Below are 17,526 nucleotides of genomic sequence, written 5' to 3'. Positions count from 1 at the left end.
AGGATAACCAGAAAACATTAAGAAGATGAGGAACTGGAGTAGTGCTTTTAATATACATATATCTGTATTTACATATATATTGTACTGAATTTGTTATTTTCTAAAGTTCTTGGGATTACATTCCTTGCTGCTGGGTATTACTTATTTCAGCAAAAAAAAACCCAAAAAACAGACAAGATGCTTTTTTTGTCTTGAATTTTTTGCAGTTCTGAGTGTATAATTCACAGGGAGACCCGATGCATTCATTCTGTACATACTGGGCAGATTCTCCTCCAGAAGTTACTGCAGTTTGGCTTTCCTTTTGACGGGTGTTGCAATTTCTGATGGTTATGGTTCATCATGCAGACACAGGCTATATGTTCACCCAAACTAGGGCTTAGCTCTAGACAATACATGGATTTTTACAGGTAATACACCCATCTTTAACAAATTACACATAATTCATTAAATGCTTAACAGCTTTCCATCAGAATTTCTTTTAAAGAGAAGAGATTCATAGAGCCAGCAATTCTCAGGACATCTGCTGTGAGTTCCATCTGTCTTTTCAAACCCTATCCAGCTTGCATGTCCCAAAGTAATTGGTTTCTTCCCTGTATCTGCTGGCCTTAACAGAAGTACTGCTTCCTCCCTATATCCCTGTCTTGACTAAGTAATATCTCAACACAGTGCAACAGTCCTCCCCAGTCCTTCTTCAGCTCTTCTCACTCCTGAGAGCTGTCTCAGCCATGCTTTGGTCTATTCTCCACCGAGGCCTTCAGGAGCTACCATATCCCAAAAGCTAATTGTTTTTGTTTATTCTTTTACACTGTCAGCAAGAGTAGCACAGCTCAGTCAAGAAGAAAACACAGAAATCCATCTTTGAGTGCTACTACTTAATAATAGTATCAGTAATCATGCAAAGCAGGAGATCATAAAATACTTATTTTCATTTGACTCCACCTTCCTTGCAATACCTCATGTAGACTGTGAGACATGAATGAATAACATCTAAGACTTGCTCTTTGAAGTAAATACTCCTCCTGTATATGGAGATGAAAATGGACCTTAAATAACTTTCCCAGGAATGCATCAGAACAGAGAAAACCAGAAAACAAAACAAAACAAAACACTTTTTTTCTTGGCCCTGGATTTTGAATCAGCAAGATCATGTTTGATAGGAGCAAGCCATTTATTTTAAAGACAGAGAAAAATAGTTGGAGGCATCTGAGATAAAAGACGCTGTAATTTTCTTTTCTCTTAACAGTTGAGGTGTTGGCAGAATTTCTCTCCAAAAAAGCAGAGATACTTTCTAGATATTAATACCACACCCTCTATTTAGGCTGTTCAACAACAAAGCCTGCTGAGATACAGATGCAAATTTCAACACATCTCACTCAAAGATTATTTACCTAGAAAACTGTAGGTATATTGTTTAGAGTGATCATGTCAAGCTGGTATTAATACTTCTGTATCAGGAAAACAAAAAAAAAAAAACGCACTACATTTAGATACTTTTTGCTCTGAGCATGAAATGCATCAGGACGAGAGCCAGGCTGGGAGATCAGAGAGATGGAACAGAGGGGAGGACACACAGAAGAAAAGCAGGATGGAAAATAAAAGATGCAGGAGAAAAGGAATGCATAGGAAGCCAGGGGAGAAAGAAAGGCAAGATATGATGGGATGCGGCGAGAGGTTGGGACACGGGGAGGAAAGGATTGGAGGAGCGGGTTGAGGAAACCTTACCTGGTAGGCACAGCAGACACACTGCCATACTGCTGATGCCCTGCTGTCCCCAGCCCCAGTGTGTGGGACCAGCCATGCAGGTGGTGTCTTCAGGGCACACGTCACTGCCCGCAGCAAAACCACTTCTTCAAAAGCCAGAACTGCAGTCTTGAGCCTGAAGGAAACGGCTGTGTGCCAGAGAGCTGAGGGGCCTCTTCTGGGCTGAGGGATATTTCCAGTGGCGGTAAGAGCTCTGCCCCTGTGGCAGCTGGCCTTCTGCCAGACAGGGGAAGCGGCTGCCCGACCTGGGGACTCGTGTCAAGAGAGGGTGTGTGGTGGTGGCCTGGATCTGTGCTTACCTCACAGGGAACAGAGAACTAGCGCTGCCTGCAGGAAGGCTCAAATCGAGCTCCGGATGCTCGGAGGACATGGCCAGGGGATAGAAAATAAAGGCCTCTGGGGTCACACACAGACACAGGCCTCCAGGGATACAGCCATGAGTGGCTGCTGGTCCCTACTCTGCCTCCCCCAGTGCACAGCTCTTCAGCATCTGCCTTCTTGTTGCTAATTGTTTGTTGGCATGCAGAGGGTCCAACCAGTCCACTTCAGCTGGAGTTACTCTTCACTGGTTTGTTACTGGATCTGTCCCTTCAGAGGGGCAGTCAGGCTCTTTGCTGACTGTCACATCCATACATTGTGTCCCGCTGGATCCACTTCTATGGGCTAAGCTGTTGCATTGCCTCCAGCTTGCTACTCCCTCAGTGGCAGTATTTTTACTTGTTAGGGACTAAAAAATCATTCTGCATTTGTATGGGAACTGGAAATAAACAATCCTTGCCCAGAAAGCTTGCAAGTAAGAAAATAAACTCAATGCCAATAAAGTGTTCTTAGAAACCTGCCAGAGATTACACCTTGAATAGATTTGGTTGGTATTGATACTTGGAAAGGAAATAGCTTCTTTGGCATAAGAGAAGATTAAATAAAAATGTAGATGGACCAGAGCTAGACAGGTATATTGCACATAAAAAAGATCATAGAAAAAATCCCACAGATAATTGCAGAAGTGGAGGAAAAGTCATTGAGGCTAGCACAGTTAATGGAGTTGAGCACATAGCCTCTCATAAAACTGCCTAAGAAATACAGATTGAGGCAATAAATTTATGCCTGGTGCTGAAGACAAGTTTGTATTTGATGCAGGGCTTTGCATCAAAGGAGTTGAAGAGCTGTGAAAACTAGAAAGGGATACATTAGCAAAGGTGTAAAAACTGAGAAAGGAAGAATAGGACTTCACAGGTCTCAGAGAAATGATTTTAAAAAGAGAAATACCATGCTGTGAACAAGTTCTTAATATGTTTTTGCTTTCCTGAATGGCAGATGACCTTTGCTTTGTGCAGACACAGCATGGATGAGGTTGGAAGACACCTCTGAGAGATTATCTAGTTCAACCCCTTCCCAAAGAACAGCCAGCTAGAACCGGTTGCCTTGGGCCAAGTGCAGTTTGGAAAGACTTTTTCCAAGGATGGAGACTCCACAACTTCTCCAAGCAACCTATTCCAACGTTCAACCACCTGCACAACACAGAAGTGCTTCCTGGTGCTTAGGAGGACCTCCTGTGTTTCAGCTTGTGCCTGTTGTTTCTTGTCCTGGAACCGGGCACAACAGAAAAGAGCCTGACTCAATCTTCTTGCTCTCCCCCATCAGATATTTGTACACACTGATAAGATTCCCACTGAGCTCTCTATTTTTCAAGCCAAGCAATTCCAGCCTTTTCACTTCTATCTCATCAGTCAAATATCCTAAACTCGTGCATCGTCCCCCATGTGATGCGAATCATCTTCAAGACCCTTCACTGAACGTGCTCCAGCAGGTTCATGTCTCTTCTGTTTTTTACATCCCTTTCAATACATCTACATACTGCTTTTGCTTTCAGAAATTGGTTTGCAGACAGTTTGTTCTTCTGAAACTACCTGAAATCTGCCCCAGTCATTTACTGCTAGTGCCCAGTGGGTGGCAAGATGATGACCTGACTGAACACCTCTATGTGTGCCAAGGGAGTGGGTGCCTGTCCATTATTACAAAATTTGCAAGTGGGTAAAGAGCTTTATTTTCTCTTCCACCTGATGTATTCACTGGAAGCTACAGAGATTTCATTAAATATATTTTGCCTTTCTGTAGCTTAGATGCAAACTGGCATTAACTTTCCTAATCGGAAAGCATCACAATCTTCAAAGAAAAGCAACAAAGTGGGTGAAGGATCTGGAACACAAGTCTTATGGGATATAGGTAAGGGAACTGGGATTGTTTAGCCTGGAGAAAATGAGGCTCAGAGACCTTATCGCTCCCTACAACTGCACGAAAGGAAGACTTAGCAAAGTGGGGGCCGGCCTATTCTCCCAGGTGACAGCAAGAGGACAAGAGGAAATGGCCTCAAATTGTGCCATTGGAGGCTCAGGTTGGATATTAGGAAAAATTTCTTCTCATAGTGGCGAGGTACTGGAATAGGCTGCCCAGGGAGGTGGTGGAGTCACCATCTCTGGAGGTTTTTAAGAGATGTGTGGATATGGCACAGAGGGATTAAAGGGCCTGGTGGGGATGGGTTGATGGTTGGAGTAGATGATCTTAGTGATCTTCTCCAACCTTAATGAATCTGTGATTCTATGATTAAGTATCAGAACCTGTTGCTGGTGATGTAGTTGATCTGATAACAGAAGTCAAAACACGTGCGTTGTTTTCAGTTTAAAAGCTTTTGTGGAAGATGCCAGCAACTAGGACAGGACAGTTCATATCTGTTGGATGTACCCAAAATAAATGCATAAAATCCAGTGTATTTATTTAATTTTAAACACTTCAGACCACAAGCAGGGGAAGTTCAAAAAATGCCATATGCAAGTAAATGACCATTGAGCATTCCTTTGAGTCAGCAGGTTTCTTCTTTGTCCCCTTGTGGTTGTTACCAAGGATTTTATCCACGTTATGTCACACTACGGCTGGCCTTCACTGCAACAGTCAGATAAAGCCAGCTCCTGTGGGAGTTGCCAGAAGGTAGGAAACTCCCTAGCTAAACCATAAGGCTGCATTACCAGCACTAAGCTAATGTTTTATTGCTTGTATTAATATGAACTCTAGCCTAAGGCTAGACCTCCCCCCATACGTAATTGACATACATGTTAGCATACATTATTACTGTGGGTGTAAGAAGGAACACTTCAAGGTCAGCTCCTGACTTGCTACTTGATTTGAATTCAAAACTCCACTGAGTTGGAATGAATTTTTTTTTGCATGTGAATGGGAATCTGGTCAGAAGCAACATTAGGTTTCTTCCATGTACTGATGGTAAAGCCAACTACCCCATCAGGGACCCATTGGAACTGTTACCTCAGCCTGGTTCATTCAGTCCAACATCCTGTCTATTAGTCAGCTGCAAACGCTTCAAAGGAAGATTAAAAAAAATTAAATAAATAAAATCTGTGGATTAATCCTCTCAAGAGTGGCAATTTCCCTAAGAATTCAGACACCAGTTGATTTATATCCTGAGTTATTGGGTTTTATTACTTAAAAAACAAAACAAACAAACAAAAAAACAACAAACCATCACCAACAACAAATGAAAAACAAATGCTAAATTCCTTTCAGTATCACTGTGGGCTCTGATTATACTTACATTTTCATAAATTTTGCTAACTTTTTTTTTTTTTTTTTTTGCCTAATGATATACTATGAGACTTGAAAGGTTAGAGTTACATTATGCAAAACCATTTTTAAAAAAACACTTCCTTTGATGTATTTCAGTAACATTAAGGAAGGGCAGTTTTTTAAGCAGAGATAGTATCTCCTAATAGACTTACTCGTAGTGTTAAAAAAAACACAACACAATAGTGCTCAGGCATTATTTTCCCTACTACTTGGTAGGTTTAACAAGACGCCTGCCAACAAAACCTGTCTTGCCCATGACTTAGAAAAATAAATGAATAAATAAATATCACAGCTAGTATAACTCTATCACTCAAAAAGTACTGTCATTCATTTCTATTATCTAATGCAAGCCTGAACTTCAGGATCTGTTTCCACATGATTTACTAAACATGTTAATTTTGGGTCAACACAAAGAGAAATTGTCACTCTCAATAGTGGGCAGTGCTTTCTCAACACAGTTTCTGATGCTAAGAGCTATTTGGCACATGCAACTTGATTTGGCTGGGGAAAAGAACTCTTGGCAGGGCTTTCCTTCCCAAGGATTTCCTTTTTTATACCCCTGCCCCCCCCATCTATTTTTAATCTCATAATGTTTTGTTCTCTCTCTCATAAAAGCTCTGTCACTTGGCTGTGCCCGTATATATGCATACAGGAGTATTTTCCCATTTCTGGGTCAAAAAGCACGCTGCAGTTACGACTTGACTACAAACTGGGACAAGGCCCAAGGGCATTTATCTGTTTTTCCTTTGTCTTTCTCCCTGGATATTGTGCAAAATAAATCTGGGTATGTGACAGAGACAGAAGCTGCAGTGTTCTCCATAGAGGTACCAGCTTCAATACAGGGGACTTAGCTTTGTGAAAAGAATGGTAGCATCATCAATTGCTACACAGCAGGAACGCCCAGTGGGCTGCACAAAGCAGTGCACTTCAAGTTCAAAATACTGAATGGCTCATGGGACACCTTGCAGTCCTGGCTGGCCACTGGGAACAGGCAGTGGAAATAAAACTGGATGGGAACACATGATCATGATTAATAAGAAGGTGTCAGGGTCCCAATGGCCACAGGTCAGTCTTCAGTCCCAGTCCTTAACAGAAATGAGAGATGGGAAACATGAGTTTGCCAGAGCCACAGAAAGAGGCTCATGCCATCCTCCACCTCCTTCCACTATTGGCTTTGTTGGCAAAAAAAAAACAAACAACCAAACAACAAAGGTTGCTTCCAAACTGACCTGTTGTTCACTGGGAGTTTGGTGATCACTAACACCAACAAGGGTGGAGGAGAATCCAAAGCCCCATGGCATCATACAGTGTGCCTCATTGCTATCTGTGCACTCCAGCTGGCAGGGTCATGTGCCACAGCCCACTTCAATATCTCAGCTCTTTCTGCATCCAGGGTGGATGTTTCCAACCTGAACTACAGCACGGAGGCAGAAATAATGTATGTTGTGTGTTCACAAGCCCATTAACCTCAGCATGTACGCAGCTGTACACAAATGCATGGATCAGCAAAAGAGCTGTGGGAAAAGCAGATTCACAAGACTGAAAACACAGGTTAGAATACACTTCAGCGATGGGAGTGGTTACACAATTGAAGCCTTTGCTTGGAAGAACTCATTTCATGCTCAACCAGTTCACCCAGAAAAGGTATTTCCCTACATGTATCAAGAAATCTCTTCTAGGATAACTTGATACCATTAGATCCACAGCAGTAAAGCTCTGGATAAAAGATTCACAGTGCTTGGGAAACCTCTGAGTGAAAACTGAGATTTTTGTTCTCCCTTTATTAACATTTTTCTGCTACCCTCCCAGCCTTCTCAGATACATGCATAACTAGTCTACTCAGTCTGATCTTTTTGAAAGGAAGAAGATTTTTTTTCCAGAGGACATCATCCCTGGAAAAAGGGCCAATACACAGACTGCTGATAACAGGACTTCTGCAGGTGCAGTTGGGCTCCTCTCATTCCCCACACCTGGCATTCCCTGAGCACTGGTTCTCCTAACGCCCATTCTCCTCCATGAACCCATATGATCCAGAGGCCTCTCCCATGTGAAAGCTGTCCCCTACTCTTTATCTTCCCAAGGCACGGATGAGTAGGATAAAAGAAAGAAAACAATGCAATTCCAGACCCTCTCTTTCCTCACTGCAGGAGCTAAAGGAAGTGTCATCCATAGCCCCAACAGCTTCCCAGCAACCAAGCCTGGGACTTTGCTCCTCAGAGGCATAACTCTGCATAACTGCTGCAAGCACCACAGCAGGAGCTGCTAGGAATGCCTCTGATTTTTGTGCTAAAGCCAACTGCTTTTTATTACCTAAAGAGGTGCAAGTTCTGACCATTGCATTCCCCATGTCTGAGGAGCTCACGAGGGCTCCCCCCATGTGTATCTACTGTGCATCTACTGTGGTTGGTATCTGGGCTCCCCCTAAGAGACATTAAAAGAGAAGCCAATAGGGTATTTCCACTGTTTTGCCTATTTTCCTATATTTGCAGGAGCATAGCATGCATGGAACCTCCGTCCCATAGTTGGGAGGCAAGAAGGCTGAAATCTGGTGAACGGCAGAGAGCTGACAGACTTCATATTGTTCTCTTAGGATGTTGGACTGGCATCGGAGCTCTGACTCCAGTCACCGTCTCAGTTTTCTGCCCAATTTTCACTTTTGGCACAACAACTGCTGTACTTCACAGCTGGTTTGTAAACTGGAGGAGTCCTTCTGACTGCGAGAACTGACTGAGATTCCAGCTTAAGACACGGCTCCTTCCCGAAGCCCTGAAAGACTTCCTCTGAGGTAGAAAGGTTCAGATAGGTTTCAGCACAACACTGAAAAGCTCACTCCGTATATTTTTGCTAATTTCTCTCCACCGAATCTGTCAGAGCACCCCGGAGACAGACCCTGGGTAATTTTTTCCCTCAGAGAAGACACAAGGCGCTCCCGATCCCACACTCGGTGCTTTCCATACCCAACTGCTGCCAAGCGCGCTTCAGAACGCGACGCTTTCCCTCCCCACACCCCGCTTGGCAGAACGCACCAGCAACGCGACTGAGGAAAACCTGCGAGCATCCCGAGAGGCTGTGCAGGCGACACAGCGGAGCCTCGCAGAGCACAAGCGCTGCTCGGGGGAAGAGCACTTCTCAAAAGCAGCACAGCCGCAGGGACTCCCTTCAGGCAGAGGGGAGCCCCGGTGCGCCGTTGAGGGGCGGGAAGCAGCGCGCCGGGGCCGGCTGACGGCCGTGCGGCACCCACCGCCCCGAGGCGGCCACCGCTGCCCCCGCGCCCCGACCGGCGGCGGCAGTTCCCAGAATGCCCCGCGTCGGCGCAGGCGCGCCCGGGCAGCCGCTCAGGAAGAGGAAAATGGCATAAACAACCCCGGGCGCCGGGACCTCCGAGCAGTGCCGCCGCCCCCCGCCGCGGGGCCGCCCCAGCGGTGCGGAGTCGCCTCCCCTCTTTTCTCCCTCCCCCTCCCGCAGCCCGGAGCCCCGGGGTGACGGCGGTCCCCGCGCCCCTTCCTCCTCCTCCCCGCCCCGTCCCTCCCTCCCTCCTTCCCCATGGTGCCGACCCCGGCAGCGGGGCGGCTGCCATGAACCCCAGCGGCCTGCCCTGCTCCTCGCCGTCGCCGGTGTTGGGGCCGCCGGCGGCGGGGGTCGGCGCGGCGGGGCCGGCGGGCGGCGGCGGCGGGGCGGGGGCCGGAGGAGGCGGAGGCGGCGGGGCCGTGAAGCTGAAGTTCTGCCGCTACTACGCCAAGGACAAGACCTGCTTCTACGGCGAGGAGTGCCAGTTCCTGCATGAGGAGCCCGGTGCCGCCCCCGCCGGCCCAGGGCCCGCCGCTCCCCTCGGCGCGCTGCCCCTCGGCCTCCCCCCGGCCGCCGCCGCCCCCGGGCCCCGATAACCGGTGGCTCACGGGGCCCGCCCGGGCCCCGCGGCGGCGGTGGTGGGGCCGAAGAAAGCCGAGCTGGGGGCGGGAGGCGGCGGAGGAGGAGGCGGCGGCGGCGGCGGCGGCGCGGGGCTGGATGGCCCGCGGCTGGCGAGTGAGTACGGGGAGGACGCGCCGTTCGTGGGGAGGCGGTTACCGAGCGTGCCGTGGTGCTACCGGAAACAAATAACAACAGCCATGCTGGCTGGGCCGCTTCCCGGGCCGCCCCCGTACGCTGCTCCATCCGAACCCTGCGGGGAGGACAGCTCAGAGGGGGTCTGTGTGGCTGCGGCACCCCGCCGGTCCGGCTCCGTGGGCGGAGGGGAGGCGGTGCTCGGACGGCCGTTCCTTGGGGCGGCCCGGGTCGTGCCTCGTGCGGACAACTTCGGCTGAGTCTGAAGTTGGAAGTTTGGAGCGTCCCCGTTGAAATATTATTCCGCTCAGAAAAATGCCTGCGGTTTTGTAAATTACGATTCTGTAACGATATGTGCGCGCCGGCTGCGGGAACGGCTCGGTTTGCTCAGCACAGCCCAGCTGCCTGGGAAGTGTCATGCCTCTTTGCGTGAATGCATTAAGCCTGGTTGCATTATTGATCTGTCATAAAGCTGGTATTTGTTTACATTAAGTGACTCAGTGTTCATATCCAGGTGCTTTTTGTGTGTGTCTGTGTGAAAGGCAGATGTAACGATGTTGAACTTCCTTCCTGTGTAAAGTTCTTAGCGCTTGATACATGTGTCAGGAGCCCAGGTGGTGAGCTCGTGCCATTGAGCAACGTCTGTGCACTGGAGAGCTGGGCAGTGTGTTGCCTTAATGCGGCATTGCTGTGTCCACTCTTCCAGGAGAACCCTGAAACATAGGATTGCTCAATGGTTTCTGTTAAAAGATGCCATCTTTAGTTGTTGTTTAGTTGTTTTATCAGACTTCAGTTGTTTTAACTGAAGTCTGTTGCTTTTCTTTCCTAGCATACAAACAGATGGGAAAGATTCACCGGTGATTCCGTCTCTATTTCTCTTTTGGATGGAGTTAGGTGTGAAATGCACTTTTAAAAAATGATTTCCTTTTATATAGAGTTAAATCTTGTTAGCTACTGATTTCAGGCTTGGGGAAAGGATGCAGAGCTGACATAGGGATAAAAGCTTTCATATGAAGGATATTCTTTATTTGTTCTCATATAGAAGAATTCTAAAATTTAAGTCCTAAAGATAAGAAAAAAGAAACTAGAACTTGTGTGCTCAGTGGTTGATGTTGCTGAGTAGTTAAATTATTTGGAAATCATGCTTTGAGTATGTTTCAGCTCATCAGAGGTTTAAGGCTCTGTAGAACTCTCTGCAGTTGCTGCTAATGTGAGTGCAGCAAGAGTGGACAAACCCCTCCAACGTGTTATTGGCAATTCCCTGATGGGGAAGCCTCCTCACATGAAGTTACAGAAGGCAAAAGCTTGAGCTGGTAAACGAGTCTCTTGTATGAAGGGGTCTGGCTAGGGTAAGAGCAAGGGAAGAAAGGAGGGAGAGAGTGATGAAAGGTGAAGAACCATGGAGTGGGCCCAGTCTTGCCTCTGTGCTGCTTTGCTTCGTTTCATTAAGATATTTGCTCAAAATCTGGAGTTGATCTGTATAGGTCCTGAAAGCTAATATTTAAAATTCTTACCTTGCTGATGTCCTGCTGTATGATTTTTCAGGTGGATGGAATGGAAACGTTTTTTTTTAATGGACATAGAAAACAATACACAAGGTTTCATTTAACCCTAAATTCTGAAGTGAAGAACATGGAATGAGAAAGTGCCCAAAGGTAGCCTGCCTCTACTGTCCCATTGCCCATCTTCCCTAATGCAGAAGCACTGTGGCAGTTTTTAGGTACACATGTATGTGTGCTGACTTCTTTCTTTCTTGCTAGACCCCAGCCTCATTTGGTGCATGGAGCAGATAATGCTCATTGAGTAATTAACTGTGTAGTCCTATTTATTATTAAAAGTGGGTCACTGCCTCATTCTACCATGCGTGTTACTCTAATCCTGCTTTGAGTACAGGATTATTAATTTACTTATAGGTTTTTCTGTGGTAATCATGAAGGTTCCCCAAATACTGACTTAATTTCACGACATAGGTGATGGGGACACTGAGTGGTAAGGAGGAGAGCAGTGAAAAGACAAGAAGTATTTCAGGGCAGAAGTATTTCAGTACCAGGCTATCAAGTGAAACAAGCAGGTGACGTGTTCAGAGCTAACCAACAGATATTTCTTCACACAGTGTGTGGTTAAACTGTTCTATGCCATAGATGTTTTAGATACTAACATCTGACAGGAGGTCAGAAAGTCATCAGATACCATTGGAAGAAAGCTCTGTTTGAGGTTACTAAATTCAACAAAAACACAAAATTCATTTTTGAGTCAAACTCATCTTCCACCCCCCTGTGATTTAGAGCCTTCTGGGAAACCGTGCCTTATCCTTGCCTCAAGCTCGTGCTTTCATCTGCACAAGTAACTGTTGTCTAGCCTCAGAGCTGAGGTGGTGAGCTCAGTGTGCCTTTAACCTGACTACTTTGGCTTTTTCTGTTCTTGGGGAGCTAGACTACCAGTGCTGATGAATCCCATCCACTTTCAGAATGTAGCACCCTCAGCCCCACAGCATTTGGAGCACAGATGTTCAAAGCACTGTTCCTGCTCCTTCTGTTGGAGGAGTGACTGTTTGGTCTTCCACATGAGGTGTGCAGTTGGTCAGCTGCAAAATAAGAAACACAGCTTGTGATTACCTGCTTGGAGGTCTTTTTTTCTTTTTTTTTTTTTTCTTTTTCTTTCTATCCTCTATCACAGAGATAAACGAAAGAAAGAAGAAGCATTGGAAAAAGGTTTCTTCAATGTTTCTTCCAATGGGCACAAGTACCAGGTGTCAGTCCAGTTGGTAGGTGCCAACCAGGAGCAGCAGTGGTGCCTTGCTTAGGAAGACTGCAGAAAGAGCAGAGATGTCAGAATTACTGTTCCTGGGCATTTAGGGTGAAAGATATGACTGATATGGTTCAAAGGTGCAGCTCAGGAAAGGGCAGGTGAGAGGCATGATGGCATGAGAAACATCTCACGTCTGCTGTCTCTCTGTTTGAACCTTTACAAGCTCTGTAAAGAGCAGTTCAGTGCCTGCATTGCTGCTTGCTGATGCTCGTGGGAGAGTCTAAGGAAAAGTGTCGTTATTTTGAAATCCAGTTGTAAATTTTGCCATAAAACATAGGATATGTGGTGGCTGCTGCCAGTGCTCCGTTTACCTGGTGCTGATGTGCTCTGAGCTCTGTGACAGCCGAGCCAGTGCTGCTGGGCTGGGGACTTGAGGAGCTGACCGTGGGCACAGTGCTGCTGCTGGCTATTTCTTGGGCTTTCAAGCCTTCTTCTGTATAAAAATCCTTCATCTAGGAAACTTGCTTTTAAAACAGATCAGTATTTCCATAATGTGCCTGCGATAATTCCATCAACAGTGCTGCACTGCCTTTCTCCACAGAGAAAGCCTGTCAGTGCAGGCTTTGTTGCCTGCCTGTGAGAAGAGGGGAGAAAACTACGGAGGCTCGGGTTGTGTTGGGTTGACCTAATGAAAGTGTTATTACTGTTTTCTCACCCTGTAAGTTGTATGTTCTGAGGCTGATTGTAGCCGTAGTGGGTATTGACTGCTACTGTAACAACTGTATGCAATTACTTGGCAGTTAGCATGGTGAGAACTATGTTTTAGGTTTGGTTAAATCCATAAGTAGGCTAGATTTGGGGTGGAAAGACTTATAGACTTGTGTATGTTCTGCTTTTTTTTTTTTTTATTTAAAGTGTGTAGGCCTTTAAAGTCCATTCTTCTTTAAACAGAATGAAATAGTGGATGTAGAAAAAATGGGAAGATAAGCCATTCAGGAAAATAGATATTAAAGGTAATCTGTTGGATTACGCTTCTTAATGCAACAAAACAATGGTGAGGATTATTCTAAATATGGATTTTTATCATCATCTCTAGTAGTGTTTGAGTATTTGCAGCTTGTAGTATTAAGAAACTGTCAGTTAGCTCAGACTTTAAAGGTAAATATGGCATGGTATGCAATATACCAGCCTCTTTTCCCCTGTTTGCATACAGAAAGCAGCTATTGCAGTTAAAGTGCAGAGCTGAGAATTTCTTTTCCAGAGCTGTTTGTACTTCTTGTAAGTGATGCTGTATTGGTTGCCATATTACCCTGAACTTTCTTATTAGAGAGATGCTTCATCTTCTAATTTTCCTGGTGACTTTTCCTGGAGCTGGTAGAGAGTACAGTTTTGATAATGTTTTACTCTCAGTGTTTTTAAGGCATTGGAGATGATTCTGAGAATTGATTTTTGGGGTGGTTGGCGACTATTAAACACCTGAGAACTGAAGACTAAAACCAACAAGTCAAGAGATGCATGGGAGTAACTGAAAATTACTGAATTAATTTCATGTCGTCTTGTCTCGTGTGTCAGCTCAAGAAATTCAGAAATTAATAGAGATGGATTTTTTTTCTCCAGCTTTTAAATACTTAGTGTGGAAATTGGGAAGAAAATGGAGAATTACTAAAGGGGTTAAAGAAAAACAGAAGGAAAGCCTTCTGAATCTACAAATCATATGGGGTTTTGAGGAGCAGTGTTAACATGTGAAACTTTTGAGGGGGAGGGGGGGGAAGGCATGCTTTTGAAACTGATTTTTCTCTATTTATATACTTGGAAGGTTTTCTTTATTGTGTGAGAAATAATTCAAGTCAAAATATTCCCCAGGAATTACGGATACTCTGGAGTACTTGTGGTTATTTGTTTCTGGTAGTACCCACTGTGCATTGGTATCTGAGTGCTTAACAGTTGTTACAGTTTCAATTGTTTTCTTATTTCAAAGACAAAAATAAAAAGGAGTGTTTGTTGGGGGGGACAGTCACAGACCTTGTGTGAGTGAACTCAAAGCTCATATGTATGATAACAGTTTGAAGTTTAGATAATGTTCTTTAAGGTACTGAGCATCCCTGCTTAGTTTGTCTGGCAGTTATTAGATAACTGATTTTTTGTAGGTATCACTGTAGGAGTGGGCCTGCAGGAAGGATTTGAATGCACAGAAAATAGTGACCTTGGGGACCAGCTCAGAAAGAGTTCCCTGTGTAAGGAATCACCTAGAAGCAAATTTAGACTGCTGCGGGAAAAGTGGACAAATGGTAAGTGAGGGTGAGGTGAGAAACACAGGGAGGAGCAGCTCTGCAGGACCTCAGGCCAAGCAATCTCTTGGTCTTGAGGCAGCTGTTGGAAAGGGGGTCAGTGGAGGGATTTAGCTAGTAAGCTGATGTGGCTGATGTTCTCCTTATCTATTGCTTTCTGGTAATGATGTAATACGTTATGCTGCCAGAAAAATGGTATGGTGAATCCCTGTGTATTGAAGCTGAGTTGGTGTAGATCGTGCTGTGTGCTTGTGTGTGTTCCATCAGTCCCTTGGAAGTTAAGTTCTGATGATGTGATTGTTTTGTCTGATCTTCAAAGATAATGGTGTGTTTAGATCTGATTTGTATTGTTTTATTTGCTTCCTTATGGCCTCTTACTCTTCCCTTTTCTTTGAGAATTGAGATATAGAAATAATTCAAACACAGAAGTCATAGTAAGTACATGCACTGTAGAAGTTGTAGTCAGACTGGTTACATGATATGACATTCTTGTCATCCATGGGTAGGCTCTCTCTGTCTTTCAGTTGTTCTAGTGCTAATGAAATGGGCAGGAAGATCCTTCCTTTCTTTTTTGTCATCTCTTTCCCACTCCTATTGAAAATAACCAAGGCAGGACTTCAGAACATCTGCATCCATTTCATACATGTGTTTTTATATTAGGAAGTTCAATTTTAGGTATCAGAAGAAGGGTGTTAAAATTAAATTTATATTAAAAAAAAAAAATATTGTGATATATTGAACAACTTCATGCAATACATCAAGAATAGTGAAAGCTATTAGAGAATGTTTGTTCTGAAAGCTTTGATATGAAATAGTTACATTAGCTTCAATTGCTTCTCCTGATAACAGAATGCTTCTGATGGCTCTTTTTCAAAAGTATCGTTTTAGATTTATATTATCACTGTGCTTTTGGACTTAATCCATGAAGGAGAGTCCTGCTGTTCTTAGATGCAATACAAAGACTTTCATGGTGCAAAGGGATGGTACCTTCTTTCAGGTTTTTTCAGATGCTTCTATGATAAGAGAGGTCTTTCTTTCTTTATTTATTTTTAAAGACAACCCAGTCATTTAATTTTATGGTGAAGATTACTGTTTTCCTTTGCTTACCCAAGAGTATCTCGTCACTTAGTGGGAGTGTTTGTAAATATGGCAGCATTTCCCAAACTGTTTTGCTTCCTGTCTGTCTTTTGGCCAGGTTGGTTCATTTGTGCTGTCTGCCCTCTGACCACACTTTCGTTTACAGCAGCATAACCCAGTGGTGTACTTTTACTTCTTGCTCCTCGTGCCTGGGGGTTAGTGCACATGTCTTTGTCTACTCTCCTTATTTCAGGGCTTATTAGTTGGATCTGGAAAGTGGTTGTGTTTGATGAGAGGTGTAAAATAAGACCAGAAGAAGCTACTTGCTGTAGCAAGCAGTAACAATAATATTGCTGCTTTCTCTGCAATTCCACTGAGCTGCATTTACTGATACGTACAGTGCTCAGCAGCTGCTCAAGAGGTACATAAGCAGGGCAAGCACATCTAGCACCTGGCTATTTCCCCATACAAACACGCCAGTGCAGAGTAAGAGAAACAGATGTTCCTCTGACTCCACATTGCTTCGAGGACACTAAACCAATTTTCTGAGTCTTAAATGACTTGCCATAGGCAGGCTTTGTATACAAAGTTTTATTGTTCTAGACTCAGTATTAGGATAGCTAACTCTAAAAATTCCACTGGAGGTATGGCACTGTAGTTTTTTCTGCTTTATATCTAGCTGAGATAACAGCTTGGTCTCTGAATGCACGTGAGCAGAGAACATGCGAATAAGCTTACCCAGCCTCTGTTGAGGTGGAGAGTGCCTGCAATCGTGGCTGCTCGGTGAGTTCCAATCAAGACTGCCACTGTAAATAAATACTTTTGTAGCATAAAGTAATTATGGTAAGGTTGTTAGGCAGTGTAGCAATATGATTTATTTCATCTGTTTTATTACCTTGCCAGACATCTTCATGTAGTTGTTTTGAAAAATATGTCAACAAAAATCTTTTCAGGTCTTACTTCAGTCTGTTCATTTTTGGTCCTGTTTATCCACTTATTGTAAAGAACATTAAGAACAGTTCACTGGATTATCAGTGCTGATGCCAAGGTTGTAAAAGCAGTACAGGATAGTGGAGTATTTGTTTACTATTCAGAATGAAAATAATGGAAATGTCACATTTTCAGATAGCATTAGTATTCAGATAATGCTAATAAGATAAAACAGTGTTAAACCCACTGATTCCACTAAAGCACTCCTGTTGGGTTCATCACAGTGCTACTCAAGTACCTGGGCTGTGATGAAATCCTTTGTGCCTGAAAAAAAAAAATCTTTGAAATAGGTAACACAGAAATAACCATCTGTTTTACTCCCCCCGCTCTTTGGTGCCTGCATCTGAAGGGAAGCCTACTTTGTGCTAAAATCCTGTGGGTGAAGAATTATGTAAGATGATATTTATTTTTAATTGCAGCTGTCACATTAAGCTGCAGTGTTACTCACCAAGCAAAATGTTATTGGATGAGTATGTAAAATATAGAAAGTACCTTTTGAATTTCTCAATATTTTTCTTTTCCCCCTGGAATTACTAGAATGTAATCTCTAGCTTTAATATCAGTGGAATTTAGACACTTCTTGTTTTCATTTGTGTCTATCCAACATATTTGCGTTTATTTTACCACTGGACTCTTAGTTTGCATAATTATTTTTGTATTTTGATGTTTCCTGAAAAAGGAGACTAAACTCTTGCTGTTTTCCCCCCTCCTTCCTCAAATCCATCTCTTCTCAGGTGCACTTTATCAACCTTTCTTCCTTTATAAGGAAGCTGTAGTTCCTCTCCAAGGAATGGTCTATTGAAAATTTATGTAACTTCAACGTGTTACAAAACAGAATCACAGAATGGCCAGGGTTGGAAGGGACCTCAAGGATCATGAATCTCCAACCCCCCTGCTACAGGCAAGGCTGCCAACCTCCCCATTTAATAGTAGACCAGGCTGCCCAGGGCCCCATCCAATCTGGCTTTGAACACCTTGGAATGGGGCA

General features: G+C 44.3%; 2 protein-coding genes across 3 annotated transcripts in view; one reads left to right on the top strand and one right to left on the bottom strand.

Annotated features, from left to right (window-relative positions):
- FLT3 (fms related receptor tyrosine kinase 3) overlaps positions 1–4,148 on the bottom strand; it is a 35,612-nt gene extending 31,464 nt beyond the window's left edge. For both annotated transcript variants that reach the window (XM_042838976.1, XM_042838978.1), the window contains exon 1: positions 1,723–4,148. In XM_042838976.1, the coding sequence (XP_042694910.1) occupies positions 1,723–1,798 (76 nt within the window). In that variant the 5' untranslated portion in view covers positions 1,799–4,148. The remainder of the gene's footprint in view (positions 1–1,722) is intronic.
- A 4,821-nt stretch (positions 4,149–8,969) lies between these two features.
- The window catches only part of PAN3 (poly(A) specific ribonuclease subunit PAN3), a 76,604-nt gene continuing 68,047 nt past the window's right edge, over positions 8,970–17,526 (top strand). Inside the window, 2 exon segments of the mRNA XM_042838979.1 lie at positions 8,970–9,417; positions 14,331–14,471. Of these exon segments, the coding sequence (XP_042694913.1) occupies positions 8,970–9,417; positions 14,331–14,471 (589 nt within the window).

The sequence above is a fragment of the Centrocercus urophasianus genome, unplaced genomic scaffold, assembly GCF_019232065.1.
Source record: "Centrocercus urophasianus isolate 14NV4802_14NV808 unplaced genomic scaffold, USGS_Curo_1.0 seq_9, whole genome shotgun sequence".
In the NCBI taxonomy this organism is placed as follows: Eukaryota; Metazoa; Chordata; class Aves; order Galliformes; family Phasianidae; genus Centrocercus; species Centrocercus urophasianus.
The sequence above is the reverse complement of the archived record's forward strand: the minus strand, read 5'-3'. Positions and strand labels throughout refer to the sequence as shown.